Source organism: Aotus nancymaae, unplaced genomic scaffold (assembly GCF_030222135.1).
Source record: "Aotus nancymaae isolate 86718 unplaced genomic scaffold, 86718_ANA_hifiasm-v0.15.2.pri h1tg000028l, whole genome shotgun sequence".
In the NCBI taxonomy this organism is placed as follows: Eukaryota; Metazoa; Chordata; class Mammalia; order Primates; family Aotidae; genus Aotus; species Aotus nancymaae.
In genome coordinates this window covers 34,755,947-34,778,869 of record NW_026988441.1, presented here as the reverse complement: position 1 = coordinate 34,778,869, position 22,923 = coordinate 34,755,947, and the positions used below count along the sequence as shown (strand labels likewise).

Genomic DNA, 22,923 nt, shown 5'->3' with positions numbered 1-22,923 from the left:
GAGGCACCGCCCCCTGCCCTGCGCGGCTGCTGGACCGACGGGCGCGCCCAGGTAGGGGGGCGGCTGAGCCGCGCAGTGCGGACCCTCGCGGGGACCTGCGCCGCCGCCACCATGTCTCAGGAAGGTGTGGAGGTAGGAGATGGCTACGGCTGGTCCCGGGGGGAGCCGCGACAGACCCCGAGGAGAGGCCAGGAGGCGCAGAAGGGGCTTCGCAGTTCCTGGGGACCCCCATCCTAGAACCCCAGATCCTTACCCCTGCCTGGCGCTCGCCCCCCCTTGAAAAGGAAAGTGACTCCCACGTTTCCTCAGAGCGAAATGAGGCCTCCCTGAGGAAAAGCGGGGGCTGCGGGGTCAAAGGTCAGAGGCCAGAGATAACCTGGCCGACCCCCCACCTTAGGCTGGGACGCTCGCCCCAGTCCGCGCCCTCCCCCAATGCCCTGTGGGGACTTTGGCTTTTTCCAGGAAATGCCGTAGAGGGATGGAGGGGGGGGCGGCGGAGGCCAAAACCAAGGGTCAAGTTCAGGCCGGGAGAACGGTGCCTAGAGATGGGGGAGGGAAGATCGCGCGTCCCCTTCCGCCACCGGAGCCCCGGTGTCCCCATCCCAGCTGGAGAAGAGCGTCCGGCGCCTCCGGGAGAAGTTTCACGGGAAGGTATCCTCCAAGAAGGCGGGGGCTCTGATGAGGAAATTCGGCAGCGACCACACGGGAGTGGGGCGCTCCATCGTGTACGGTGAGGCTGAGGGGGTCCCGGGCCTGGTGCGGGCACCGCGCGTGGGATCGCCGAGGGGGCGTGGTCTAGGGAGAGGCGTTGAGATCACCTCCCCCGGAGATCCCAGCTTGGGGGAGGCTCTGCGTCGCGGCTCTGGGTGGCCTGGAACTCCCACAGACCCTTCAAAGGCCCTTCCCTTATACGCACTCTCCCCCGCAGGGGTAAAGCAAAAAGATGGCCAAGAACTGAGTAACGACCTGGATGCCCAGGTAACCCCTCCCCTCTCAAAGGACTGGGTCACGGGAGGGAGAGCAAGAGGGGACCCGACCCGTTCATGGTGACCCTCCTCTGAAACAGCAGGGACCAGGCATTGTCTGCAGCTCATCGCCCAATCTGACTCACTTTTTCACCACTGCAAACAGTAGGCGCTCATTATGTGCTGATTGTATTCAATGGGGGAGAGAGAGCCATGAAACTAGGCAATGAAAGGAGCCAGGATTATTGCCATGGTAGGGGAACCCCAGAGGTCAGAGAAGGCTTCCTGGAGGAGGAGGTACCAAGTCTTAAAGGATGGGGTGGAGTGAGCCCTGGGAGGGGAAGCCAGGGGTCTTGGGGTGGGGGAGGGAATGGTATGAGCAAAGACTGGAAGTGGGGAAGGGTTGTTAGTGGCAGTCCCTAAAAATTAGGCTGGGATGAGCGGGGGATTTGGGGAGGAGAGAGAGGTGAGGAAATGGAACCCTTGTGTTGAGTGAGTGAATGAATGAATGAATGACTGGCTTTGAAGCACAGGTGCACTTTGCTTCTTTGACAGCTTTGGTGATGGGAACACTGTGGATTTCACCTGCCTGAAAGGCTCAGTGTAGGGCTGTTAAAGAGTATAATAAAATATGTATCATAGTCTACATTTACACATATAAAAGTATGATAAAAATACAGCAGAGGGGCTGGGTTCAGTGGCTCATGCCTGTAATCCCAGCACTTTGGGAGGTAGAGGCGGGCAGATCACTTGAGGTCAGAGTTCGAGATTAGCCTGGCCAACATGGTGAAACCCCATGTCTGCTAAAAACACAAAAAATTAGCCAGGCGTGGTGGTGCATGCCTGCAATCCCAGCTACTTGGGAGGCTAAGGCAGGAGAATCACTTGAATCCGGGAGGCGGAGGTTGCAGTGAGCCGAGATCGCGCCACTGCACTCCAGCCTGGGCGACAAGAGCAAAACTTCGTCTCAAAAATATAATAACAATAGCAGAGGGTAGCATTGACTGAGTACTTCCCACATGGCGAGACTCCAGGAATTGATTTATTTCCTCGCCACAGTGACCCAGGAGACAGGTTCTATTATTTATCATCCCCATTTCACAGACAAAGAAACTGCGACTTGAAGTCACTTGCCAGGTTCACGCAGCAAGCAGGTGGCAACTGAGATTTGAACCCTGGCCACCTGGAGTCAGAGCCTGAGCTCTGACATGCCTGTCAGTCAGTGGGAACCCAGGGGGCAGGGAGTGGCTTGCCCAAGTCCCCACAGCTGGAAGCGATAGAGTTAGGATTCAAACCTGAATCTCTCTCAATCCAGATCCCCACCACTTATCCCTGGCACAGCGTGGCCTCAAAGGGGTGATGTGTCACAACACCAACAAGCATGTGGCAATTGCAGGCAGGAAGTGAGTATGGGGGTCAGGCTGGCCTCACTCATGCAAGTCCTCCGCTAAGCCTCAGCTTCCCCAGCGCAGCAATAATGTCACAGGTGTGCCCACTCCTCAGGGCTGCTATGAGGACAACTCAGGCAACACACCCAGCTCTCAGTAAGTGGGCAGTGCTCCGTGAGTTCCTGGCGAGTCAGGGGCACCCCATTCTCCTTGTAGCCAGGCCCCTACCCCAGCAAACAGGGGTGGAAAGAGGCCTGAGCCCATCCCCCGTTTCTGCCCCTGCTATCTCCACCCAGGACCCACCAGAAGACATGAAACAGGACCGGGACATTGAGGTGAGTTGGTGGCCGTGCCTAGGGATGGGGAAGTGGGGAGGAGGACATCTGCAGGCACAGAAGCGTGTCCATTAGGAAAGGAGGGGAGATAGTCACTGGGGCAGGAGGAAGACCCCTCTGTTGGGAGAGAAGGGCTGATGTTTACGTTGGTACAGAAGGGTGACCCCAGGTGGAGGGTACAGTGAGCTGAGATCGCGCCACTGCACTCCAGCCTGGCAACAGAGCGAAACTCCATCTCAAAAAAAATAAAAGAAGAAGGAAAAAGGGTGACCCCGCCCCTGCCTCATCCCCACCTGCCCCATTCCACAGGCAGTGGCGACCTCCCTCCTGCCACTGACAGAAGCCAACCTACGCATGTTTCAACGGGCCCAGGACGACCTTATCCCCGCTGTGGACCGGCAGTTCGCCTGCTCCTCCTGCGACCACGTCTGGTGGCGCCGCGTGCCCCAGCGGAAGGAGGTGATTTTGACTCTGACTGTCCTGAACTCCACTCCCAACTCCCATCCTCAGTGACTGTAGCTCTGACCTAAGGGCTTCAATCACTGAGAGTCCAATCCCTGACCTCCAAACTCAGAGCGCAGCCCTGATCTCGGATCCCAACCCCTGACCCAGGACTGGACTTCTGACCTTCAATGTGAGAAGCCCAATAACCCCATACCCCAGAGCCTGACCCCTGACCCCACAGTTGAACAGCTACGACAGAAATCAAACTTGACCAGGTGCAGCGGCTCGCGGCTGCAATCTCAGTGCTTTAGGAGGCTAAGCAGGGAGGATTGCTTGAGCCCAGGAGTTTGAGACCAGCCTGGGTGATAGAGCAAGACCTTGCCTCCAAAGAAAAATTTTTTTGGGCCAGGTGCCGTGGCTCACGCCTGTAATCCCAGCACTTTAGGAGACCAAGGTGGTGGATCACAAGGTCAGGAGTTCAAGACCCGCCAGGCCAAGATGGTGAAACCCTGTCTCTACTAAAACATACAAAAAGTAACTGAGCCTGGTGGCGGGCACCTGTAATCCCAGCTACTCAGAAGGCTGAGGCAGGAGAAGAGCTTAAACGAGGTGAAGGTTGCAGTGAGCCGAGATTGCGCCACTACACTCCAGCCTGGGTGACAGGGTGAGAAAAGAAAAAAAATTTTTTAAGAGATGGAGTCTCGGGCCGGGCGCGGTGGCTCACGCCTGTAATCCCAGCACTTTGGGAGGCAGAGGCGGGTGGATCACGAGGTCAAGAGATAGAGACCATCCTGGTCAACATGGTGAAACCCCGTCTCTACTAAAAATACAAAAATTAGCTGGGCATGGTGGCGCGTGCCTGTAATCCCAGCTACTCAGGAGGCTGAGGCAGGAGAATTGCCTGAACCCAGGAGGCGGAGGTTGCGGTGAGCCGAGATCGCGCCATTGCACTCCAGCCTGGGTAACAAGAGCGAAACTCCGTCTCAAAAAAAAAGAGATGGAGTCTCGCTCTGTCACCCAGGCTGGAGTACAGTAGTGTGATCATAGCTCACTGCAGCCTCGACCTCCTGGGCTCAGGTGATCCTCCCACCTCAGCCTCCCAAGTAGATGGGACTACAGGCACGCACCATCATGCTTGGCTAATTTTTATATTTGTATGTGTGTGTGTGGAGATGCGGTTTTGCCATGTTACCCAAGTGGTCTCAAACTCCTGGGCTCAAGCAATCTACTGCCTCGGTCTCCCAAAGCGCTAGGATTACAGGCATGAACCACTGCACCTGACAAAAAAATTTTTTTAATTAGCTGGGAGTGGTGGTATGTGCCTGTGGTCCCAACTCCTTAGGAGGCTGAGGTGGGAGGCTTGTTTGAGCCTGGGAGATTGAGACTGCAGTGAGCCATGATCACAACACTGCATCCCAGCCTGGGTGACAGAGCAAGACTCTATCTCTAAAAAAAAAAAAAAAAAAGAAAAGAAACCAAATTTGACCTTAAAAACACAGCCCCAAATCTGGTCTCTGAACCTCCTGACCAGTAGTTTGCTTCAGTTCAACGCTTAAGTCTTGCAAAAGAGGCAGGAAGCTGAGATGTGTAGTGTTTGCCAATTTTCGTGGTGTAAATATTCCCACTATGGTCAATATCAGGCTATGGATGTAAAGTTACTGACTGAGTTGGCTTGCTCAAGCTGAGGCCAGCCGCTGCAACACACTGTTACCCCTGACCCTCTAACAACCCTTGGTCCCCTCTCCACACCCCCCTCCCCACCACCACCAGGTATCCCGGTGCCGGAAATGCCGGAAGCGCTACGAGCCAGTGCCAGCCGACAAGATGTGGGGCCTGGCTGAGTTCCACTGCCCGAAGTGTCGGCACAACTTCCGGTGAGGGCGCTGACCCCCAGCTCCCCTTCAGCCCTGCCCCACCCCAGCCCTGCCCCTCCCCAGCCCTGGCCCCACCCTGGCCCAGCCTCGCCCTCGGACCCTCACAGCCCTGCCCGCCCCCAGGGGCTGGGCACAGATGGGGTCCCCGTCTCCCTGCTACGGGTGTGGCTTCCCCGTGTATCCAACACGGATCCTCCCCCCGCGCTGGGACCGGGACACGGATCGCCGCAGCACCCACACTCACTCCTGCTCTGCTGCTGACTGCTACAACCGGCGAGGTGAGGCTCTTCTCCCCTAACAGCCTGGGCAGTCTTCGTCCCCTTCTGTCCTTTTAAGTCCCCAAATCTCCACTCAGTCCACTTCATCTCCCACGGCAGCAGCCACTGCTTCCAGGTGGCCTCCGTGGCCCCCCAGTCTCCGTGGTCTTGCCCACAAGGCTCTGAGGTTTCACCCCAGTGGCCCATGCCTGAGGGTCCCCATGTCTCTGGGTTTGGGGCCCCTGTTTTGTCCCCTGTAGTCTCAGGTGACTCCCCATGTCCCTGGATCTCCTGTATCTTCAATACCTCTGAATGTCCGGTCACTCTGGTCCCCATATCTTGTGGCCTCAGCTCCTCCCTACAGCCCCGAATGGCCTCAGCCCCCTCCTCCTCAGACTCTCCCAGGACCTCAAGCCCCATGCCAGCAACACCTTTCCCTCCCTAGAGCCCCACGTGCCTGGGACGTCCTGTGCTCACCCCAAGAGCCGGAAGCAGAACCACCTGCCCAAAGTGCTCCACCCCAGCAACCCTCACATCAGCAGCGGCTCCACTGTGGCCACCTGCTTGAGCCAGGGGGGCCTCCTGGAAGACCTGGACAACCTCATCCTGGAGGACCTGAAAGAGGAGGAGGAGGAGGAGGAAGAGGAGGTGGAGGAAGAGGAGGGCGGGCCCAGGGAGTGACCCCTGCCAGGTGCAGACACAAACCAGACACGGTCTGTGGCTACTTTGTGTTATTATAAGATATGAGCTCAAACCGAGATATGAATGACCTTGGGGAGCCATCTGGGGCCGAGATATTGGCAGGGGGGGATTCCTGGGTCCCATTTGCAGCGCCCAGGGTCACAGATCCACGGAGGGGAAGTTCCGTGGGACCCATTGGTACTGAGCCACAAAGAAAGTGTGGCCAGGACAACTTGGGCTCTTGCTGACCAATGTCCCCTGGGGCCTAGGGGACAGAGGAACAGAGTCACAGCCTCAGGGGCCGGATGAGCATGGCGGCCTTCCTGAGAGAGTATGCCCCGCCATGAAACTCGGCCCAGTAGACACCATCCTGGTAGCGGCTTCGGTAGTGGCCGCCATGGTGCCACACACCATTGAGGTTGGAGTGGGCGCAGGCATGGTACCACCAGCCTCCCCGCTGGTACAGGGCACAGTTACCTGAGGGGGGAGAGAGAGAGAGAGTCCATGTCCCCTTATCAGAGTAAAAGCCTCTATCTGCACCTCACAGTGTAAGGCTTTTGCCAGGCATCCCCTGGCCCCTCCTATTGTTATTCAATACAAGCCCTGATCTTCCATCTCCTCAGCAAAATAGGAGCCCTGGCCCCCCAATTTTCTTCAGAGTAATAGCCTTAATTCCTTCCCTATCTCCTTACCAAAGTACAAGTCACTTATTTCCCACCCTTTCTGCAAACTAGGAGTCTACTGCTTATTCCTTTATCAAATAAAATAAAGTATCTACTTCCTTTCTAGAATAAGAGTACTAGCTCTCACCCTCTGCCCTTCACCCAAACAGGAGTCTTGATTCTTTTTTGTTTTTTTTTTTTGCCTCATCAGAGAAGGAATCTGGGCTCCCTGTCCCCTCACCAGAATAAAAGTACTGTCCCTTGTTCTCTTGACAGAATAAAAGCTTGCTTATCCTAATACTTAACAGAGGGGCCTCTTACCTACCCCATCTCCTTCTATTCCCACACCAAAACAGGAGTCCCGTCTCCCCTATCCTCCCACCAGAGTAAGAGTTCTCCTTACCAGAATAGGAGTCTCGGTCCCTATCCACGGTGCTGAAGGGCTTGTCATTATGCCAAGAAAGAGAATCTCCAGCATCACCATGGTATTGGCCAAGCCGCAGGCGGTAGTGGTCACTCTCGGGTTCCAGGGAGAAGCCATCATAGTGGGCACGTGCTCTACGGCCTCCCCAGTCCTCCAGGAGCACCAGCAGCTCATGGTCTTCACGGCTGGTCAGCTGATACACAGGTTCAAGGCCCAGCCAGTATTCCCCGTCTGGCTGCCCAAAGCCCACCTGGAAGGGCAGGAAAGTCAGGAGGCCAGAACAGGCTCCCTCCCTGCCCTGCCTCTGCCCGCCTGTGCCCACCTTGTAGTGCTGCCAGGTAGTGAAGAAGTTGACCGAACCATCCTGCCTCCGCTGGATCACAGTCCAGCCTCCACCCTCCAGCTGCTGCTCACACCATACTGACACCACGTGCCGGCCCACTCGCAGTTCATACACTCCGCTCTGTTCATGCCCTGCCTGTCGGGCCTCTGCACAATCCTGCCATGGGCCTGTAGGCACAGCGATATAGGGAGGCACAGCCTGGGCTGACCAATCCCTTCCCGGAGCAAGAGTTGAGATTCTCACAAGTCCTCTCACCAGAATAAGAGTCCTGCCTCTCCCACTATTCTACCAAAGAGTCCTGCCTCTCCCATGTCCTCACCACAATAAGAGGCCTGCCTCTCCCATTTCCTCACCAGAATCCAAGCCTCAATAGCCATTTCCTTACCTAAGACTCTGGGTCCCTTGTCTCTAACCAGAGGAAATGTCAAGTCTGGGATTCTTAAACCCTGGTTTTTTAATGGTCTCCTCACCAGAATATAAGTCCTGAACATAGTACTCTGAACCAGCTCAAACTCTTACCAAAGTAGCAGTGCTAAATCTACCATTGCCTCACTAAAATAAGAGTCCTTCTTCCTTTTCTTGTTTCTCCTATTTTCACACCTTAGTAAGAAGTTTGGTCTTTCTTAAAGTCAGAATAAGAGTATTATTTATTCCGGTCCTCTCACAATGAGAGAAATCTGCCACTAAAATCCTGACTCCTTGATTTCCCTCTACCCACAGTTCTCAGCCCTACTGTCGACTTACCCGCAGGCTTGGTAGGGACAGCAGGGTGAACTGCAGGCATGAGAGAAGCCAGGTGCTGTCTCAGGATTTGGTCTCTCCGGGGCTCTGGGGCTGAGTCCAGCCTCCTTCTGCTGTCATTGGTGCCACCCACAAGACTGACTGGAACCACAGGCACCAGTGGTGGTGGGGGCAGGATCTAAGGTAACAGAGAAAGTCAGGTGTAATTGCACTAACCGTCGGGCCAGGAGGCCTGGTCTCAGGGGCAGGGATGGTGGATAAATCTCCCAGTTCCCAAATGACCTGACATCTGGCAGTGTGGTGTCCCAGCCCTAGGAATGATCCTCTCCAAAGGCTAAACAACTTGGCTTTAAAGTGCAAACAGGCCAGCCGAAGTGGCTCACGCCTGTAATCTCAGCATTTTGGGAGGCCGAAATGGGCGGATCACCTGAGGTCAGGAGTTTGAGACCAGCCTGACCAACATGGTGAAACCCTGTCTCTACCAAAAATACAAAAAATTTAGCTGGATGTGGTGGCGTGCGCCTGTAATCCCAGCTACTTGGAAGGCTGAGGTAGGAGAATTGCTTGAACCTGAAAGGTGGAGGTTGCAGTGAGCTGAGATCGTGCCACTGCACTCCAGCCTGTGAGACAGAGCGAGACTCCATCTCAAAAATAATAAAGTGCAGACAGATCTAGGCTTAAATATCCGCTCTTTGTCCTCATGGCTTAACTGATCTGTGCCCCAGCCTCCTTCTCTGTAGAGATAGTAAGAACACATCCTGCAATAGCCAACTTACTGACTCCTCCCACCCATCCTGTAAGGCGGGGACTGTCACAGAGCAACAATCTCTTATCCCAAACCCAGACCCAGGCGCGTTCCAGAATTCAGAACAACACGGCTGGATTTAGATTTAGGGAGGGTTATGTATAGGCATGTGTGTATGGAACATACATAACACCCCTAAAGGGGTTTTTGCTCTTTACGTGATAATATGCTTAATTATAGGATCCTATGACTATTCACATTAAATGGATAAGAAAAGGCTATAAATAGCCACCAGTCACTTTTTGACTCAAATATGTTACGAGAGGGGGCGAGTAGGAATCCGATTTTCAGGATTTTGCAGATTTCAGAACCGCGGATAAGAGATCGTGGGGTTGCAAAAGGCCGATTTCACAGACGATGCTGCTAACCGGGGAGGCTGCCAGGTTACCTGCTGCTGCCCGTCCGCGCCCCCCGGGCACAGGCGCTCCAGGCGGGAGATGAGGTCGCTCTGCTGGGTGACGAGCTGCGCCAGCTCGCGGAACTTGACGTCCAGCTGGTGGAAGCGGGCGGCGGCGCGCTGAGCCTCGGCGGACGCGTTGAGCACGCGCTCCCCGAGCAGCGCCAGCGCCGCGGCAGGCTCCGCCCCCGGGCCCGCCCCGGGCTCCGCCTCGGGCCCCGCCTCGTGCTGCAGCTGCGCGCGCAGCTGCCCCAGGCGCGCGCTCAGGCCGCGGCTCTCCTTGCGCAGCGCGCGCACCTCGCCGGCCACGGCGCCGTCAGCCGCCGCCAGCCTCTGCAGCTCGTGCAGCAGCTCCTCGTGGCGGCCGACGCGCAAGCGCAGCGCCGCCAGCTCGCTGGCGTTGGCGGCCTCCGACGTCGCCCGCGCGGACACTGGGCCGCTCCAGCACACGGCGCCCGTGAACTTCTGCGGGGGCAGCACGAAGGTGTAGGTGCAGCGCGGGGCGCCCGCCCGCGCCCATGACGCGCCCAGCAGGAGCAGCAGCTGCAGCGCACGCAGCCAGGGCGTCCCCATGGCGGCGGACCTGCAGGCAGAGAAGGAACGCGAGGAAAACCAGGTGCTGGGGCCCGGCCAGACCCCTCCGCTTCCACGCGGGGATGCGTGCGTCTACACCCGCGGTGTCCCTGGCCCATAATTCCCGTCACCATCTCATTTCCCCCGCGGCTGAGGGCTCCAGTGTGATCCCACTCTGGCTTCAACACCGAGCTCCTGGCGCCCCGCAGGATAACGGGTCTCATGCATTCATTCATTCATTCATTCGACGAGCGAGGCCGGGCGCGGTGGCTCACGCCCGTAATCCCAGCAGTTGGGGAGGCCGAGGCGGGAGGATCACGAGATCAAGAGATTGAGTGCATACTGGCCAACATGGCGAAACTCCGTCTCTACTGAAATACAAGAATTAGCCGGGCGTGGTGGCACGCGCCTGTAGTCCCAGCTACTCGGGAGGCTGAGGCAGAAGAATCGCTTGAACCAGGGAGGCGGAGGTTTCAGTGAGCCAAGATCGCACCACTGCACTCCAGCTTGGGCAACAAGAGCGAAACTCCATCTAAAAAAAAAAAAAAGCTAAGGGAGCAGGGTGCAAGGAGGTGAGGAGGAGTGAGGGAAACGTCTCACTGTCTTCCTATCCGTCGCGTACTGGAAACTCCATCTTCCACGTCCTCAGACCAAAACCCCAGCAGATCCAATCCATCAGCCAGGCCTGTCTGCTCTTCTGTTTAGACCCCGAATTCCTCCACGTCCCTGCTGTTCCGCTCTCCCCCTACACCCTCCCTGAATTCCCAGCTCAAGACACCATCTGGATTTCCTGACAGCAGCTGCCTCCCTGCTCTCTGAATTTTCCTCCTCAACCCCAGGTCTACTACCCACGACAGCCGCCAGAGGGCGCCGGTGAACATCCGAGTCAGTTCACGTCCCTCCCTCCTTCCCTCCTCTGCCCAGAATCCTCCTTGGCTCCCACCTCCTTTAGAGAAAAAGCCCAAATCTTCCCATGGCCCATAAAAACTTGCGCTGTCTGCCATGTCCCCTCCTGCCCTCACTTCCTCCCACGCCCTTCCTCACACCAAGCACATTTCAGCCTCAGGGCCTTTGTACCTGCTGTTTTTGCAGTCTGGAACATTGTTCTCTTTTTTTTTTTTTCTTTTTTTTTGCGACAGAGTCTCACTGTCGCCCAGGCTGGAGTGCAGGGGTGCGATCTCGGCTCACCACATCCTCTGCCTCCCGGGTGCAAGCAATTCTGCTTCAGCCTCCCAAGTAGCTGCGATTACTGGTGTGCACTACCACGCCCGGCTAATTTTTTATTTTTAGTAGAGATGGGATTTCCCCACTGCCCTGCGATTTTTTAATCCCAGTGCTGGAATTTTTTTGAGATGGAGTCTCCCTCTGTTGCCAGGCTGGAGTGGTGTGATCTCGGCTCACTGCAACCTCCCCCTCTCGGGTTCAAGCTATTCTCTTGCCTCAGCCTCCCAAGTAGCTGGTTTACAGGCACGCACCACCACGCCCAGCTAATCTTTTGTATTTTCATTAGAGATGGGGTTTCACCATGTTTCCCAGGCTGGTCTCATGGTGGTTCACGCCTGTAATCCCAGCACTTTGGGAGGCCAAGGCGGGCTGATCATCTGAGGTCAGGAGATCGAGACCTGGCCAACACTGCCCTATAGCCTGGACGACCTAGACCCAGTGAGACTCCATCTCAAAAAAAAAAAGAGACTTGCTTGCTCTGTTGCCCAGGCTAGAGTGCAGTGGAGCAATCATAGCTCACTGCAGCCTCCAACTCCTGTGCTCAAGTAGTCCTCCTGCCTCAGCCTCCTGTGTAGCTGGGACTACAGGTGTGTACCACTATGCCCAGGTACTTTTTTGTAGAGATGGGATCTCACTATGTTGCCCAGGCTGGTCTCCAACTCCTAGGCTCAAGTGATCCTCCCACCTTGGCCTCCCAAAGTGCTGAAATTACAGGTGTGAGCAGCCACAACCAGCCCTAAACGTACACTTCCTGATGCCTGTGCAAGCGCGTATCCTGAGGGTCTCCATCACACACACGCATTGCCTCATTTATTCATTCAACCACGCATGCCTTAAGTGCCTGTTTTATGCCAGGTGCTGTTTTAGGCAATGAGGACACAGCCTTAACCCAAACAGACAAAACGTCTGCCCTTGTGGAGCTGAAATTCAAGGTAAGAGAACAGAGAAATAAGTCAAACAGCCGGTAGGTAGGTCAGAGCGTGATGGTGCTTAGGAGAAAAATGGAACAGGAAGGGAGGTGACAGTCCTTGGGTTTGGGGACATTTAATAGAGTAGGCAGGGCCAGGTGCAGTGGCTCACACCTGTAATCCCAGCACTTTGGGAGGCCGAGGCAGGAGGATCACTTGAGGTCAGGAGTTTGAGACCAGCTTGGCCAATGTGGCGAAACCCTGTTTCTACTGAAAATACAAAAAGCCAGGCGTGGCGGCAGGCACCTATAGTCCCAGCTACTCAGGAGGTTGAGGCACAAGAATCACGTGAACCCGGAAGGTAGAGGTTGCAGTGAGTCATGATCGCACCACTGCACTCCAGCCTGGGCAACAGAGAGAGACTGTCTCAAAAAATAAAAAAATAAAAATAAAATAGAGGATTCAGGAAAGGCCTCACAGAAGAGACACTTGACCGGGCACAGTGGCTCACACCTGTAATTCCAGCACTTTGGAAGACCAAGGCAGGAGGATTGCTTGAGCCCAGGAGTTTGAGACCAGCCTGGCCAACATGGCAAAACCCCATCTCTACTAAAAATAAAAATTAAGAATAAGTGACACTTTCGCAAGGACCTGAAGGAAAAGAGAGAAGAGGATGAACATTCCAGGCAGAGGGAACAGCAGGTGCAAAGGCCCTGAGGTTGGACCCAAGAAATGGCAGAAAGGGGCCAGGCATGGTGGCGCATGCCTGTAATCCCAGCACTGTGGGAGGCCAAGGCAGAAGGATCATCTGAGGTCAGGAGTTCAAGACCAGCCTGGCCAACTTGGTGAAACCCTGTCTCTACTAAAAATACAAAAATTAGCTGGGTGTGGTGGGAGACACCTGTAATCCCAGATACTACTCAGGAGGCTGAAGTGGGAGAATTGCTTGAACTCAGGAGGCAGAGGTTGCAGTAAGCCGAGATTGCGTCACTGTACTCCAGCCTAGGTGACAAAGACAGACTGAAAAAAAAAGAAAAGAAATGACAGAAAGGTCTGAAGCTGGAACAGAGTAAGTGAGGAGGGAAAGCAGGAGTGGGTGAGAGGTGACGGCAACATGTGAAGTCTTGTGGGCCCAGAGGAGAACTTGGGTTTTACTCTGAGTCAGGTGGAGGGTGGTGGGGGGGGTCCTCTCTTTGTCCTCTGATCACTGACACTCCCCCCCACCGCCACCCTGCCCCCAGCTGCCTTTCACACTGCATTTCACACTCTCTGCCTGGGGTGGCGGGATGGCCTGGGGGCCCCAAGCCAAGCTGTGGTTGGGGTTTTCCGACAGTGAGAATCTACCTCCACCTACCTTCCCACCCTCTCACCTCTCACGCCCAAGACCCTGAATCCAGCAAAGCTCACAGGGCGCGCAAGTCCAAGAAAGAGTCGAGGGTCCAGTGGAGCCTCTGAGCTAGAGAAGGGTGTGTGCGGGGGGATGCTGGGACAGGAGAGAGGAGGCTTGGTAACCACTCCCCAACCCCCAGAGCCTGGGAGTGGAGCTGGGATGCTGGGCCCAGGAGGCCAAACTATAAATATTTAGCATTTCCCGAATGAGAAATGAGACAGAGTTGCCAGATCCCCCTGCCCAGGCCACCAGAGCCTGATAACACAGGTCAGTGTCCTGGACATCCCTCCCCTTCCCCGCCACCCTCCACTGCAGAGCCCAGAGCGTGAGAGGCTGCAGGCCCCGGGGCAGCCAGGCGGGATCCCAGCTCCAGACACTCACACACCACACATAGAATGAGGAATGTCACTGGGGACTCACTGTGTGTAGGGTGTGGCTCTAAACTCTCCACACCTTTCATGTCATTTGATCCTCACAACCTGAGCTGGCTTCTCTGTATGTAGCCTCATTTTACAGCAGGGAAACAGGCTCAGAGAGGGTGAGTGACTTGCCTGTGGTCACACAGCCGGAAAGAGACCAGGATGAGAACCAGCCGAGGTAGCTTGACTCAGAAACTCACACATGTATACCACAGCAGTCATACACATATCGGCATATAACAGAGCAGACACAAAGACACACACACACACACACGAATTAACACCCAGCAAAAGTCCGGGTACAGTAGCTCATGCCTGTAATCCCAGCACTTTGGGAGGCCAAGGCAGTTGGATCACTTGAGGTCAGGAGTTCAAAACCATCCTGGCCAACATGGTGAAACTCCGTCTTTACTAAAAATACAAAAATTAGCCAGGCATAGTGGTGTGGGCCAGTAATCCCAACTACTCGGAAGGCTGAGGCAGGAGAATCGCTTGAAGCCTGGAGGCAGAGGATGCAGTGAGCCGAGATCGCGCCACCACACTCCAGCCTGGGGTACAAGAGTGAAACTCCTATCTTAAAATAAATAAATAAATAAATAAAAATAAAAAATAAGTATAAAAGACACAGTTGGACATTTTTATTTTTACTTTATTCATTTTTTGAGACAAAGTTTCACTCTTTTTGCCCAGGCTGGAGTGCAATGGCACAATCTCAGCTCACCGCAACCTCTGCCTCCTGGATTCAAGCAATTCTCTTGCTTCAGCCTCCCAAGTAGCTGGGGTTATAGGCGTGCACCACCACACCCAGCTATTTTTGCATTTTTAGTAGAAACAGGATTTCTCCCTGTTGGTCAGGCTGGTCTTGAACTCCTGACCTCAGGTGATCCACCTGCTGGAAATTTTTAAATTGTGGTAGAAGAAATGTGTTTTTTTTTTCTTTTTTTTTTGAGACAGAGTCTCACTTAGTCGCCAGGTGCCAGGCTGGAGTGCAGTGGTGCGATCTCGGCTCACTGCAACCTCTGCCTCCCAGATTCAAGCAATTCTTCTGCCTCAGCCTCCTGAGTAGATGGGACTACAGGAGCACGCCACCACGCCCAGCTAATTTTTGTATTTTAGTAGAGACGGGGTTTCACCATGTTGGCCAGGATGGTCTCGATCTCTTGACCTCGTGATCTGTCCGCCTTGGCCTCCCAAAGTGCTGGGATTACAGGTGTGAGCCACAGCACCCAGCCCACAGCATATTCTTTTTTCTTTCTTTCTTTTTTTTGAGATAGAGTCTCACCCTTTTGCCCTGTTGCCCTGTTGCCCAGGCTGGAGTGAAATGGCTGGATCTCAGCTCACTGCAACCTCTGCCTCCCAGGTTCAAGCAATTCTCCCACCTCAGCCTCCCGAGTGGCTGGGACTACAGACGCCCACCACCACACCTGGCTAATATTTGTATTTTTTTTTTCAGTATAGACAGGGTTTCACTACTTTGGCCAGGCTGGTCTTGAGCTCCTGACCTTGTGATCTGTCCACCTCAGCCTCTCAAAGTGTTGGGATTATAGACGTGAGCCACCGCCCAGCCCTCTTTTTTTTTTTTTTTTTTTGAGACGAAGTCTTGCTCTCTCTCCCAGGCTGCAGTCAGTGGTGCGATCTTGGCTCACCGCAACCTCCACCTTCTGGGTTCAAGCGATTCTCCTGCCTCAGCCTCCAGAGTAGCTGGGACTACAGGTGCCCGCCACCACGCCAGCTAATTTTTATGTTTTTAGTAGTGATGAGGTTTCACCACGTTGGCCAGACTGGTATCAAACTCCTGACCTCATGATGCGCCCACCTGAGCCTCCCAAAGTGCTGGGATTACAGGCGTTAGCCACTGTGCCCGGCCAGAGGGAATGTATTAAGTGAGAAAAATTTTCAGGAATCAGAACTCTAACATGTTAAAGTTAGTGTTAAACATTGTCATATTGGATCTGAACCTATCCTAATATGTAACCATAAAGCTTGACTTTTGCATTGGAATTATGCTTTCATAAATAAAGGATATCCCACTGATAAAAAAATAAAAGACACAGCTTACTTTGTTCCAGCTTCACAGACCTTTCTGGAAACATAACACAGTTTCAGGCAACAACTGTGTGTTCCAAATACGGTCACACATACATCACAACTTAAAGGGAAATGGGGGTGAGCTGAGTGGGTCTTTTTCTTTCTTTATTTCCCATTTTTTTTTTTTGAAAGGGAGTTTTGCTCTTTTCACCCAGGCTGGAGTGCAATGGCACGATCTCAGCTCACTGCAACCTCCACCTCCCAGGTTCAAGTGACTATCCTGCCCCAGCCTCCAGAGTAGGTGAGATTATAGGCACCTGCCACCACACCCAGCTAATTTTTGTACTTTTAGTAGAAACGGGGTTTCTCCATGTTGGCCAGGCTGGTCTCGAACTCCCGACCTCAGGTAATCCACCCGCCTCAGTCTCCCACAGTGCTGGGATTATGGGCGTGAGCCACCGAGCCTTGCCCTAAGTGGGTCTTTATCTGTGTGTCAGACTTGTCCACACCCTGGTTCTTGTGATCACACTGTGATGCACAGATACAAAACAGGTACACACAGGTGACACCCAGACACCCATCCACCACACCACGGAGGTCACCATCAGTCTCCCACACACTCGGTCATATTTTCACACAAGTCAAATCACACAGGGACAGAACTGGGAGAAGTAACCATGCAGTCATTTCCCAGGGGTACAAAGAAACTCACGTAGAGCCCCGCAGAGCCCAGGCCCAGGGTCTGAGACCTGTCCGAAGGTCCCACCGACAACCGGCCACACGCTGGAAGAGCCGCCTCCTTCCCTGGTCCGCACCGTCCTGAGTTCCCAAGTAACTCGAGTGGACTCCAGGGTTGAAAGAGGAAATGGTCGTCCCAGATTTGAGAGAGGCTGCCAGGCTGGGCTCTGGGCCTAAGTTGGGGCCCCCATGCTGGGCCCCTCGCCCCCCCCCCGCGCCCCGCCCCAATCTCAGCCCCCTTTAGCTTCCCCATTGGCAGTAGAGAGGGAGTAAACGTCATAAGTCACAGAGAAGGGCTGAAGAAGACAGACTCGGACAGATGGAGATGGGAGAGACATAGGGAGATGGCAGAGATAGGGAGAGATGGGAAGATGGGGAGAGACACAGGGAGGCAGAGGAGAAGAAAGAAACGGGAATGGGGCCAGACACAGAGAAAGGAAACTTCTTTAGTTATAAATGACGAAAGAGACAACTGATGACAGAGACAAAGTTAAAGAAGGAGACAGAGACAGGGAGAAGATGAGAGGGAAGAGAGACACATATGGGGGAGAGGAGGAAGAATTGGGGTGCCAGAGAGAGCCAGGAGGGAGAGGAGGCCGATGGGGGAGGGGAGAGCAATGTTCAGCTCAGGGAGGGGGTGTCCCTTCCCCCAACTGCAAGGTTTTGAGGAAGAAGCCAGAGGCCTGAGGCCAAGACTGAGGCTTTGAGCGGAAAGAAGGAGGGGGCGAGTTATTCACGAAGCGCCCGCCTTGCCCTGAGTTTCCAGAAGGTGATGTGGAGTTTCCATCGCTCAGCGGGTCTGCAGACAGGAGTACCCGGGGAGGACAGCTGGCCCAGAGGAGCTGCGGGATCAAAATGAATGATTGCCACAGTCCTTATTCCCTCTAGTGGCTTCTCCCCAAGTACCTGGCGCCAGAGCGCCCCACATTGTGCATACATGATCGCTCCTCATTCGTGGGCCCGGAGGACATTGTCATCCTCACTTTGGGATATTTTAGAAGCCTCGGAATGCAGAAAGTGGTTTTAGCCCAGCTGGAGGAAATGGGCCGAAGCAGGATTCGAACTGTCAGATCAGTTTCTCTGCAGCCAGGAGCCGCGTAGCCCCGCCCCGTCTCCCTAGAAACAGTCCTCCCTGTCTCCATAGCAACCGCTCCACCTGATTGCCCCTCCCCGCTCCCAGAGGCCACCTAGTGCGCAGGACCGCCTGATGACGTCACCACGCCGTGCCGATTTCCGTGAGGCCTCTCAGGCGCCGGAAGTGAGCTGCGCGGCGCCGGAATCGGCAGACAGAGGAACCCTCGTGGAGGACCCAGGAGCATGGGGCGGTCAGGGAGGGTAAGGCGCGGTGGCTGGGGAGTCAGGGGGTACAGGTGGGGTCTTGGTCCGGGTCGCGGCCCTCACTGTTTGTTTTTCGCCTCCGTAGTCCCGGCACCAGAAGCGTGCGCGCGCCCAGGCGCAGCTCCACAACCTCGAGGCCTATGCCGCCAACCCGCACTCGTTCGTGTTCACGCGGGGCTGCGCGGGTCAGAACCTCCGGCAGCTCACTCTGGACGTGCGGCGGGTCATGGAGCCGCTCACTGCCAGCCGCCTGCAGGTCTGTAACTCACCCCTAGCCCGTCTCCACCCACCCTGAGGTTCGTCTTCGCGGCCGTAGTAATGCCTCCCTATGGGAGGCCTCAGTCTCCCCAGCTAGAGAAAGGGACCCTCATGGGGAGTCTCATCTCTGACTCAGGGCTTTCCGGGGCTGGAGCGAGGGCGTACAGCTTGCGAGATAGATAGTAGGCTAAGCGTGGCGGTTAAGACTGGGATCTCTCCATCATCAAATAGAAGTGATATAAAAAAATAAATAAATAAATAAAAAAGACTGGAATCTGGAGCCTGGCGTGGTGGCTCAGCCTGTAAGCATTTTGGGAGGCTGAGGCGGGAGGATTATTTGAGCCCAGGAGTTCGAGACCACCCCTCGGCAGTATGGCGTCTTTACCAAAAAAATAGAAAAGTTAGTCTGATACGGTGGTGAATGCCTGTAGTCCCAGTCACTCGGGAGGCCGAGGTTGGAGGATTCCTTGAGCCCATGAAATTAAGGCTGCAGTGAATCAGGATCATGCCACTTCACTCCAGCCTGGGCGACAGGGGCAGGCCATGTTGCAAAAAAAAAAAAAAAAAAAAAAAAAAAAAAAAAAGCTAGAATCTGGAGACAGCAAAGCAGGGTTGGAAACTGACTTTTCCTCAGTACCTGAAGCTAGTTACTTAATCTTGCTGGGCCTCGGTTCGCTCATCTGTCAAATGGGAAGATGCACTGTGAGCAAGAGACAGAGTTAGAACTGAAATCCATGTCCAGTTGACCTGGACTTGTTGAAAGAGTCAGGTGCAAGACAAATCATAACAGGATCTGCAGTATCAGCTTATAGTCACTGCAATAAGGGATAGCTGTGTGGGCTTGTTGAAAGGGTCAGGTGCAAGACAGACCATAATGGGATCAGCTTATAGTCACTGCAATAAGGGATAGCTGTGTGGGCTTGTTGAAAGGGTCAGGTGCAAGACAGACCATAATGGGATCAGCTTATAGTCACTGCAATAAGGGATAGCTGTGTGGCTTGTTGAAAGGGTCAGGTGCAAGACAGACCATAATAGGATTTGCAGCATCAGCTTATAGTCACTGCAATAAGGGATAGCTGTGTTTTTTCTTTTTCTTTTTTTTTTTTTTTGAGACAGAGTTTCCCTCTTGTTGCCCAGGCTGGAATGCAATGGCAACATCTCGGTTCACTGCAACCTCCACCTCCCTGGTTCAAGTAATTCTCCTGCCTCAGCCTCCCGAGTAGCTGGGATTACAGGCACACTCCACTACGCCCAGCTAAGCTGTTTTTTTCTCTTTGTCATTTCTAGGTTCGTAAGAAGAACTCACTGAAGGACTGCGTGGCAGTGGCTGGGCCCCTCGGGGTCACACATTTTCTGATCCTGAGCAAAACCGAGACCAGTGTCTACTTTGTGAGTAGACACCCTCACCCCTTCATCTCCCCCAGACCCCCGCTTTCCCCATCTCTCATGATGAACACATATGCCTCTGAGCTGCTGTGATTTCTGGCTTCAAAGTAAACGCTCTGAAGGAGAGATGGGGCAAATGTGCCTACTCCCGGGCTCCTCTGCTAGAGCTCTCCAGCCTGACTGATCTTTTCTTCCCCTGCAGAAGCTGATGCGCCTCCCAGGAGGCCCCACCTTGACCTTCCAGGTCAAGAAGGTGAGGAGGGGAGGTGGTACAAAGTCATGTGGGTGGGAGCTGGACTTGGGGGTGGCCCCAACCACATGTGGTTGATGGTCACCCCCTCCTCCTGCCCTGCAGTACTCACTGGTGCGTGACGTGGTCTCCTCACTGCGCCGGCACCGCATGCACGAGCAGCAGTTTGCCCACCCGCCCCTCCTGGTGCTCAACAGCTTTGGCCCCCATGGCATGCATGTGAAGCTCATGGCCACCATGTTCCAGAACCTGTTCCCTTCCATTAATGTTCACAAGGTGGGCCTGGCCTAGTGAGGTGGCAGGTACGGGTGGGTGCAGCAGGTAGAGGTGCCACAGGCCCTCAGGTGGTTCGCTCACTGACTCCTAGTGCTGAGGCTGACAGCTCCTGGGTCCGCTGAGTCCTGAGGTTAAATCCCACTCATGTGTCCGGTGATGCTGGGCAAAAGTGTCCAGAGATGCCCCCAGCACTCCCCACCCTGCAAGTTGTACCTTGTCCAGCAGGTCGGAAGACATACTGACAGAGTTTTATTTTCTGTGTGTGTTGAGTGTAGCATCTCTTCTCATGGCCCTGTTTTACAGAGGAAAGCTGCAGGGCCCGGTCCTGTGGCTCAGGCCTGTAATCCCAGTACTTTGGGAGGGCAAGGAAGGAGGATCACTTGAGCCCAAGAGTTTGAGATCAGCCTGGGCAACATAGCAAGACCCCATGTCTACAGAAAGTAGATTTTTAAAAAGTAGTCTCGTGTGGTGGCACATGCCTGTAGTACCAGCTACTGAGGAGGCTGAGGTGGGAGAATCACCTGAGCCCAGGAGGTCGAGGCTACAGTGAGTCATGTTCATACCACTCTACTCCATCGTGGGTGACAAAGCGAGACCTTGTCTCCAAAAAAAGCAAAACTGAGGCTGGCAGAGATGCTGAGTTTAGATTCCAGGGGGCAGGACTGGATTTTTAAATTTGTCTCGCCCCTGAGTCCTAGCTCCTAATCCTTGTCGCCAGTGACTCTCAGATGGGACCAGGGAGTCTAATATGGGCTGTGGGGACCAGGATTTCTTCTTTTTTTTTTTTTAAGAGACAGAGTTTACCTATGTTGGTCTTGAACTCCTGGGTGCAAGCAATCCTGCAGCCTCCGCCTCCTAAGTAGCTAAGACTGCAGGCATGCACCACCATGTCCAGCTCATTTTACATCTACTTTTTGTAGACATGGACACTCTTTATGTTGCCTGGGCTGGTTTTGAACTCCTGGGCTCAGGCAGTCCCCCAACTTCAGCTTCCAGAATAGCCGAAACCACAGGTGCAAGCTGGAAGCAGGAATTCTAGCCAGCACCACAGTCAGTGTAACAGTGCATGTATCCCCTAAAGCCCCCATTTCCCCAAACTTTGCCGAGAGTCTACTGGAACATGCTTTCTTCCTCACCTCCCAGGTAAACCTGAACACCATCAAGCGCTGCCTCCTCATTGACTACAACCCCGACTCCCAGGAGCTGGACTTCCGCCACTAGTGAGCATCCCGGCAGGCGAGGAATGAGGGGGTACGGGATGGGGGCCTCTGCATGCGGCTGATGACAGCACTCCTGCTGAGACTCTGATTGCTCTGTCTCAGAGTAAACGCCCTGATGCACTGTGGGAAGGGCGAGATGTGGGCTGCAAGCCCCAAGACTCCTGACCACCCCCTTGTCATCCACTCATGTCCCCACAGTAGCATCAAGGTTGTTCCTGTGGGTGCGAGTCGCGGGATGAAGAAGCTTCTCCAAGAGAAGTTCCCCAACATGAGCCGCCTGCAGGACATCAGCGAGCTGCTGGCTACGTGAGGAGGGCACAGGGCGGGAGGCCACCCGCAGCCCAGGGACCCCAGAATGGGCCCAAGAGTCTGAGCTCCCCCATTGAGCTGCGAGTGTTCCCCACACAGGGGTGCAGGGCTGTCGGAGAGCGAGGCGGAGCCCGACGGTGACCATAACATCACAGAGCTGCCCCAGGCCATCGCTGGCCGCGGCAACATGCCGGCTCAACAGAGCGCCGTGCGGCTCACTGAGGTGAGGCCCAGGGCAGGTGACCCTTGGGGACCCCCAGCCCCAACAATGGGATGACACTTCTCTCTTGTTCCCCCAGATCGGTCCGAGGATGACACTGCAACTCATCAAGGTCCAGGACGGCATCGGGGAGGGCAAAGTGATGTTCCACAGTTTTGGTGAGGCCGGGGCCCAAGGGTGGGGGGGGGTCACGGGTGGGGGGCTGCACCCGACTCTTGGTGACCCGCGTCTCCCTGTTCAGTGCGCAAGACGGAGGAGGAGCTGCAGGCCATCCTGGAAGCAAAGGAGAAGAGGTTGCAGCTGAAGGCGCAGAGGCGGGCCCAGCAGGCCCAGAATGTGCAGCGCAAGCAGGAGCAGCGGGAGGCCCACAGGTCTGGGTGGGGCTTGGCAGGGCCAGGCCAGGCGTCCTGGGGATGGGCAGCCATCTTGACCACCACCCAATCCCTCCTTCAGGGAGAAGAGCCTGGAGGGCATGAAGAAGGCACAGGTTGGGAGCAGTCACGAAGTGACCCCGAGGAGGGCGAGCCTGGGGTTGAGTGAGGAGTTCGATGACCTGGATTATGATGACCTGGAGGAAGATGACCTGGAAGATGATGACATCGAGTATTTCTGCCAGGCGGTGGGCGAGGCGCCCAGTGAAGGTATGGAGTGGGGTCTGCAGCGGGGTCCCCAGGGCCTGTCCTTGTTCCTGGGGCCCTGACATGGTCTCTTCCTCACAGACCTGTTCCCTGAGGCAAAGCAGAAACAGCCAGCTAAGTGTCCGGGCTGGAAGATGCGGGAAACGGACCGAGGCAAGGGTCGCTTTAGTGACCAGAAGTTGACCAAGGACAAGCCCCAGGGGGCTCAGGGCAGGTGGGGGCCCAAGGGGGTTTCCTGGCATCGTGGACGGGGCCGGGGCCGGCCACGGAAGAGAGCAGCATGAGGCCGAGCCACGCCGGAGCAGTGGATAGATTGAACACCCCAGATTGGGGCCCGAGAGACGTGGCCCTCGGTTTCCTTTCATAAAGGAGTTGTGTCCCCAACGCTTCCACTCCAATAAAGGACTGAACTGGCCAGGAGTCCACGTCAGC

The 22,923-nt window shown here is 55.0% G+C and overlaps 3 protein-coding genes and 2 non-coding genes across 8 annotated transcripts; 4 read left to right on the top strand and 1 right to left on the bottom strand.

Annotated features, from left to right (window-relative positions):
* SHFL (shiftless antiviral inhibitor of ribosomal frameshifting) lies at window positions 1-6,911 on the top strand. 2 transcript variants are annotated; one of them, XM_012436185.3, is made up of 8 exons: window positions 1-132; window positions 607-730; window positions 929-978; window positions 2,650-2,688; window positions 2,998-3,147; window positions 4,903-5,006; window positions 5,238-5,284; window positions 5,709-6,911. In XM_012436185.3, exons 1-8 carry the CDS (start codon window positions 112-114, stop codon window positions 5,942-5,944), a joined length of 771 nt encoding a protein of 256 aa, XP_012291608.1. In that variant the 5' UTR covers window positions 1-111; the 3' UTR covers window positions 5,945-6,911. The 2 variants fall into 2 exon arrangements, with proteins under 2 accessions (XP_012291608.1, XP_012291607.1); XM_012436184.3 differs by having other exon boundaries at window positions 5,130-5,284.
* On the bottom strand, window positions 5,980-17,697 carry ANGPTL6 (angiopoietin like 6). Of its 2 annotated transcripts, XM_064381885.1 has the most exons (7): window positions 17,580-17,697; window positions 13,392-13,477; window positions 9,308-9,899; window positions 8,118-8,292; window positions 7,353-7,540; window positions 7,010-7,280; window positions 5,980-6,421 (listed from the first exon to the last, which is right to left on the bottom strand). In XM_064381885.1, the coding sequence occupies exons 3-7, from the start codon at window positions 9,887-9,889 to the stop codon at window positions 6,231-6,233; spliced, it is 1,407 nt and encodes a 468-aa protein (XP_064237955.1). In that variant the 5' UTR covers window positions 9,890-9,899; window positions 13,392-13,477; window positions 17,580-17,697; the 3' UTR covers window positions 5,980-6,230. The 2 variants fall into 2 exon arrangements, with proteins under 2 accessions (XP_064237955.1, XP_021532286.2); XM_021676611.2 differs by lacking the exon at window positions 17,580-17,697 and having other exon boundaries at window positions 13,376-13,488.
* On the top strand, window positions 16,888-22,906 carry PPAN (peter pan homolog). Of its 2 annotated transcripts, XM_012436180.3 has the most exons (12): window positions 16,889-17,931; window positions 18,020-18,190; window positions 19,480-19,581; window positions 19,781-19,831; window positions 19,934-20,104; window positions 21,248-21,324; window positions 21,523-21,630; window positions 21,733-21,856; window positions 21,933-22,011; window positions 22,095-22,224; window positions 22,307-22,494; window positions 22,573-22,906. In XM_012436180.3, the coding sequence occupies exons 1-12, from the start codon at window positions 17,914-17,916 to the stop codon at window positions 22,773-22,775; spliced, it is 1,422 nt and encodes a 473-aa protein (XP_012291603.2). In that variant the 5' UTR covers window positions 16,889-17,913; the 3' UTR covers window positions 22,776-22,906. The 2 variants fall into 2 exon arrangements, with proteins under 2 accessions (XP_012291604.2, XP_012291603.2); XM_012436181.3 differs by lacking the exon at window positions 19,934-20,104 and having other exon boundaries at window positions 16,888-17,931.
* LOC135276872 (small nucleolar RNA SNORD105) lies at window positions 19,627-19,711 on the top strand. Its single transcript, XR_010344426.1, has one exon. It is a non-coding gene; the product is annotated as a small nucleolar RNA SNORD105 (small nucleolar RNA).
* On the top strand, window positions 21,373-21,450 carry LOC135276880 (small nucleolar RNA U105B). Its single transcript, XR_010344434.1, has one exon. It is a non-coding gene; the product is annotated as a small nucleolar RNA U105B (small nucleolar RNA).
* Window positions 22,907-22,923: the final 17 nt, after the last annotated feature.

Excerpts from the sequence above, each read along its gene's own strand:
- ANGPTL6 (XM_064381885.1), bottom strand. The coding sequence starts at position 9,889 with ATGGGGACGCCCTGGCTGCGTGCGCTGCAGCTGCTGCTCCTGCTGGGC. Across the intron at positions 7,541-8,117 it reads TGTCCCTACCAAGCCTGCGG|GCCCATGGCAGGATTGTGCA; the intron begins GTAAGTCGACAG and ends CTGTGCCTACAG. Across the intron at positions 7,281-7,352 it reads CTACCTGGCAGCACTACAAG|GTGGGCTTTGGGCAGCCAGA; the intron begins GTGGGCACAGGC and ends CTGCCCTTCCAG.
- SHFL (XM_012436184.3), top strand. The coding sequence starts at position 112 with ATGTCTCAGGAAGGTGTGGAG. Across the intron at positions 133-606 it reads TGTCTCAGGAAGGTGTGGAG|CTGGAGAAGAGCGTCCGGCG; the intron begins GTAGGAGATGGC and ends TCCCCATCCCAG. Across the intron at positions 5,007-5,129 it reads AAGTGTCGGCACAACTTCCG|GGGCTGGGCACAGATGGGGT; the intron begins GTGAGGGCGCTG and ends GCCCGCCCCCAG.
- PPAN (XM_012436180.3), top strand. Across the intron at positions 21,631-21,732 it reads ATCAGCGAGCTGCTGGCTAC|GGGTGCAGGGCTGTCGGAGA; the intron begins GTGAGGAGGGCA and ends TTCCCCACACAG. Across the intron at positions 22,495-22,572 it reads GGGCGAGGCGCCCAGTGAAG|ACCTGTTCCCTGAGGCAAAG; the intron begins GTATGGAGTGGG and ends TCTTCCTCACAG.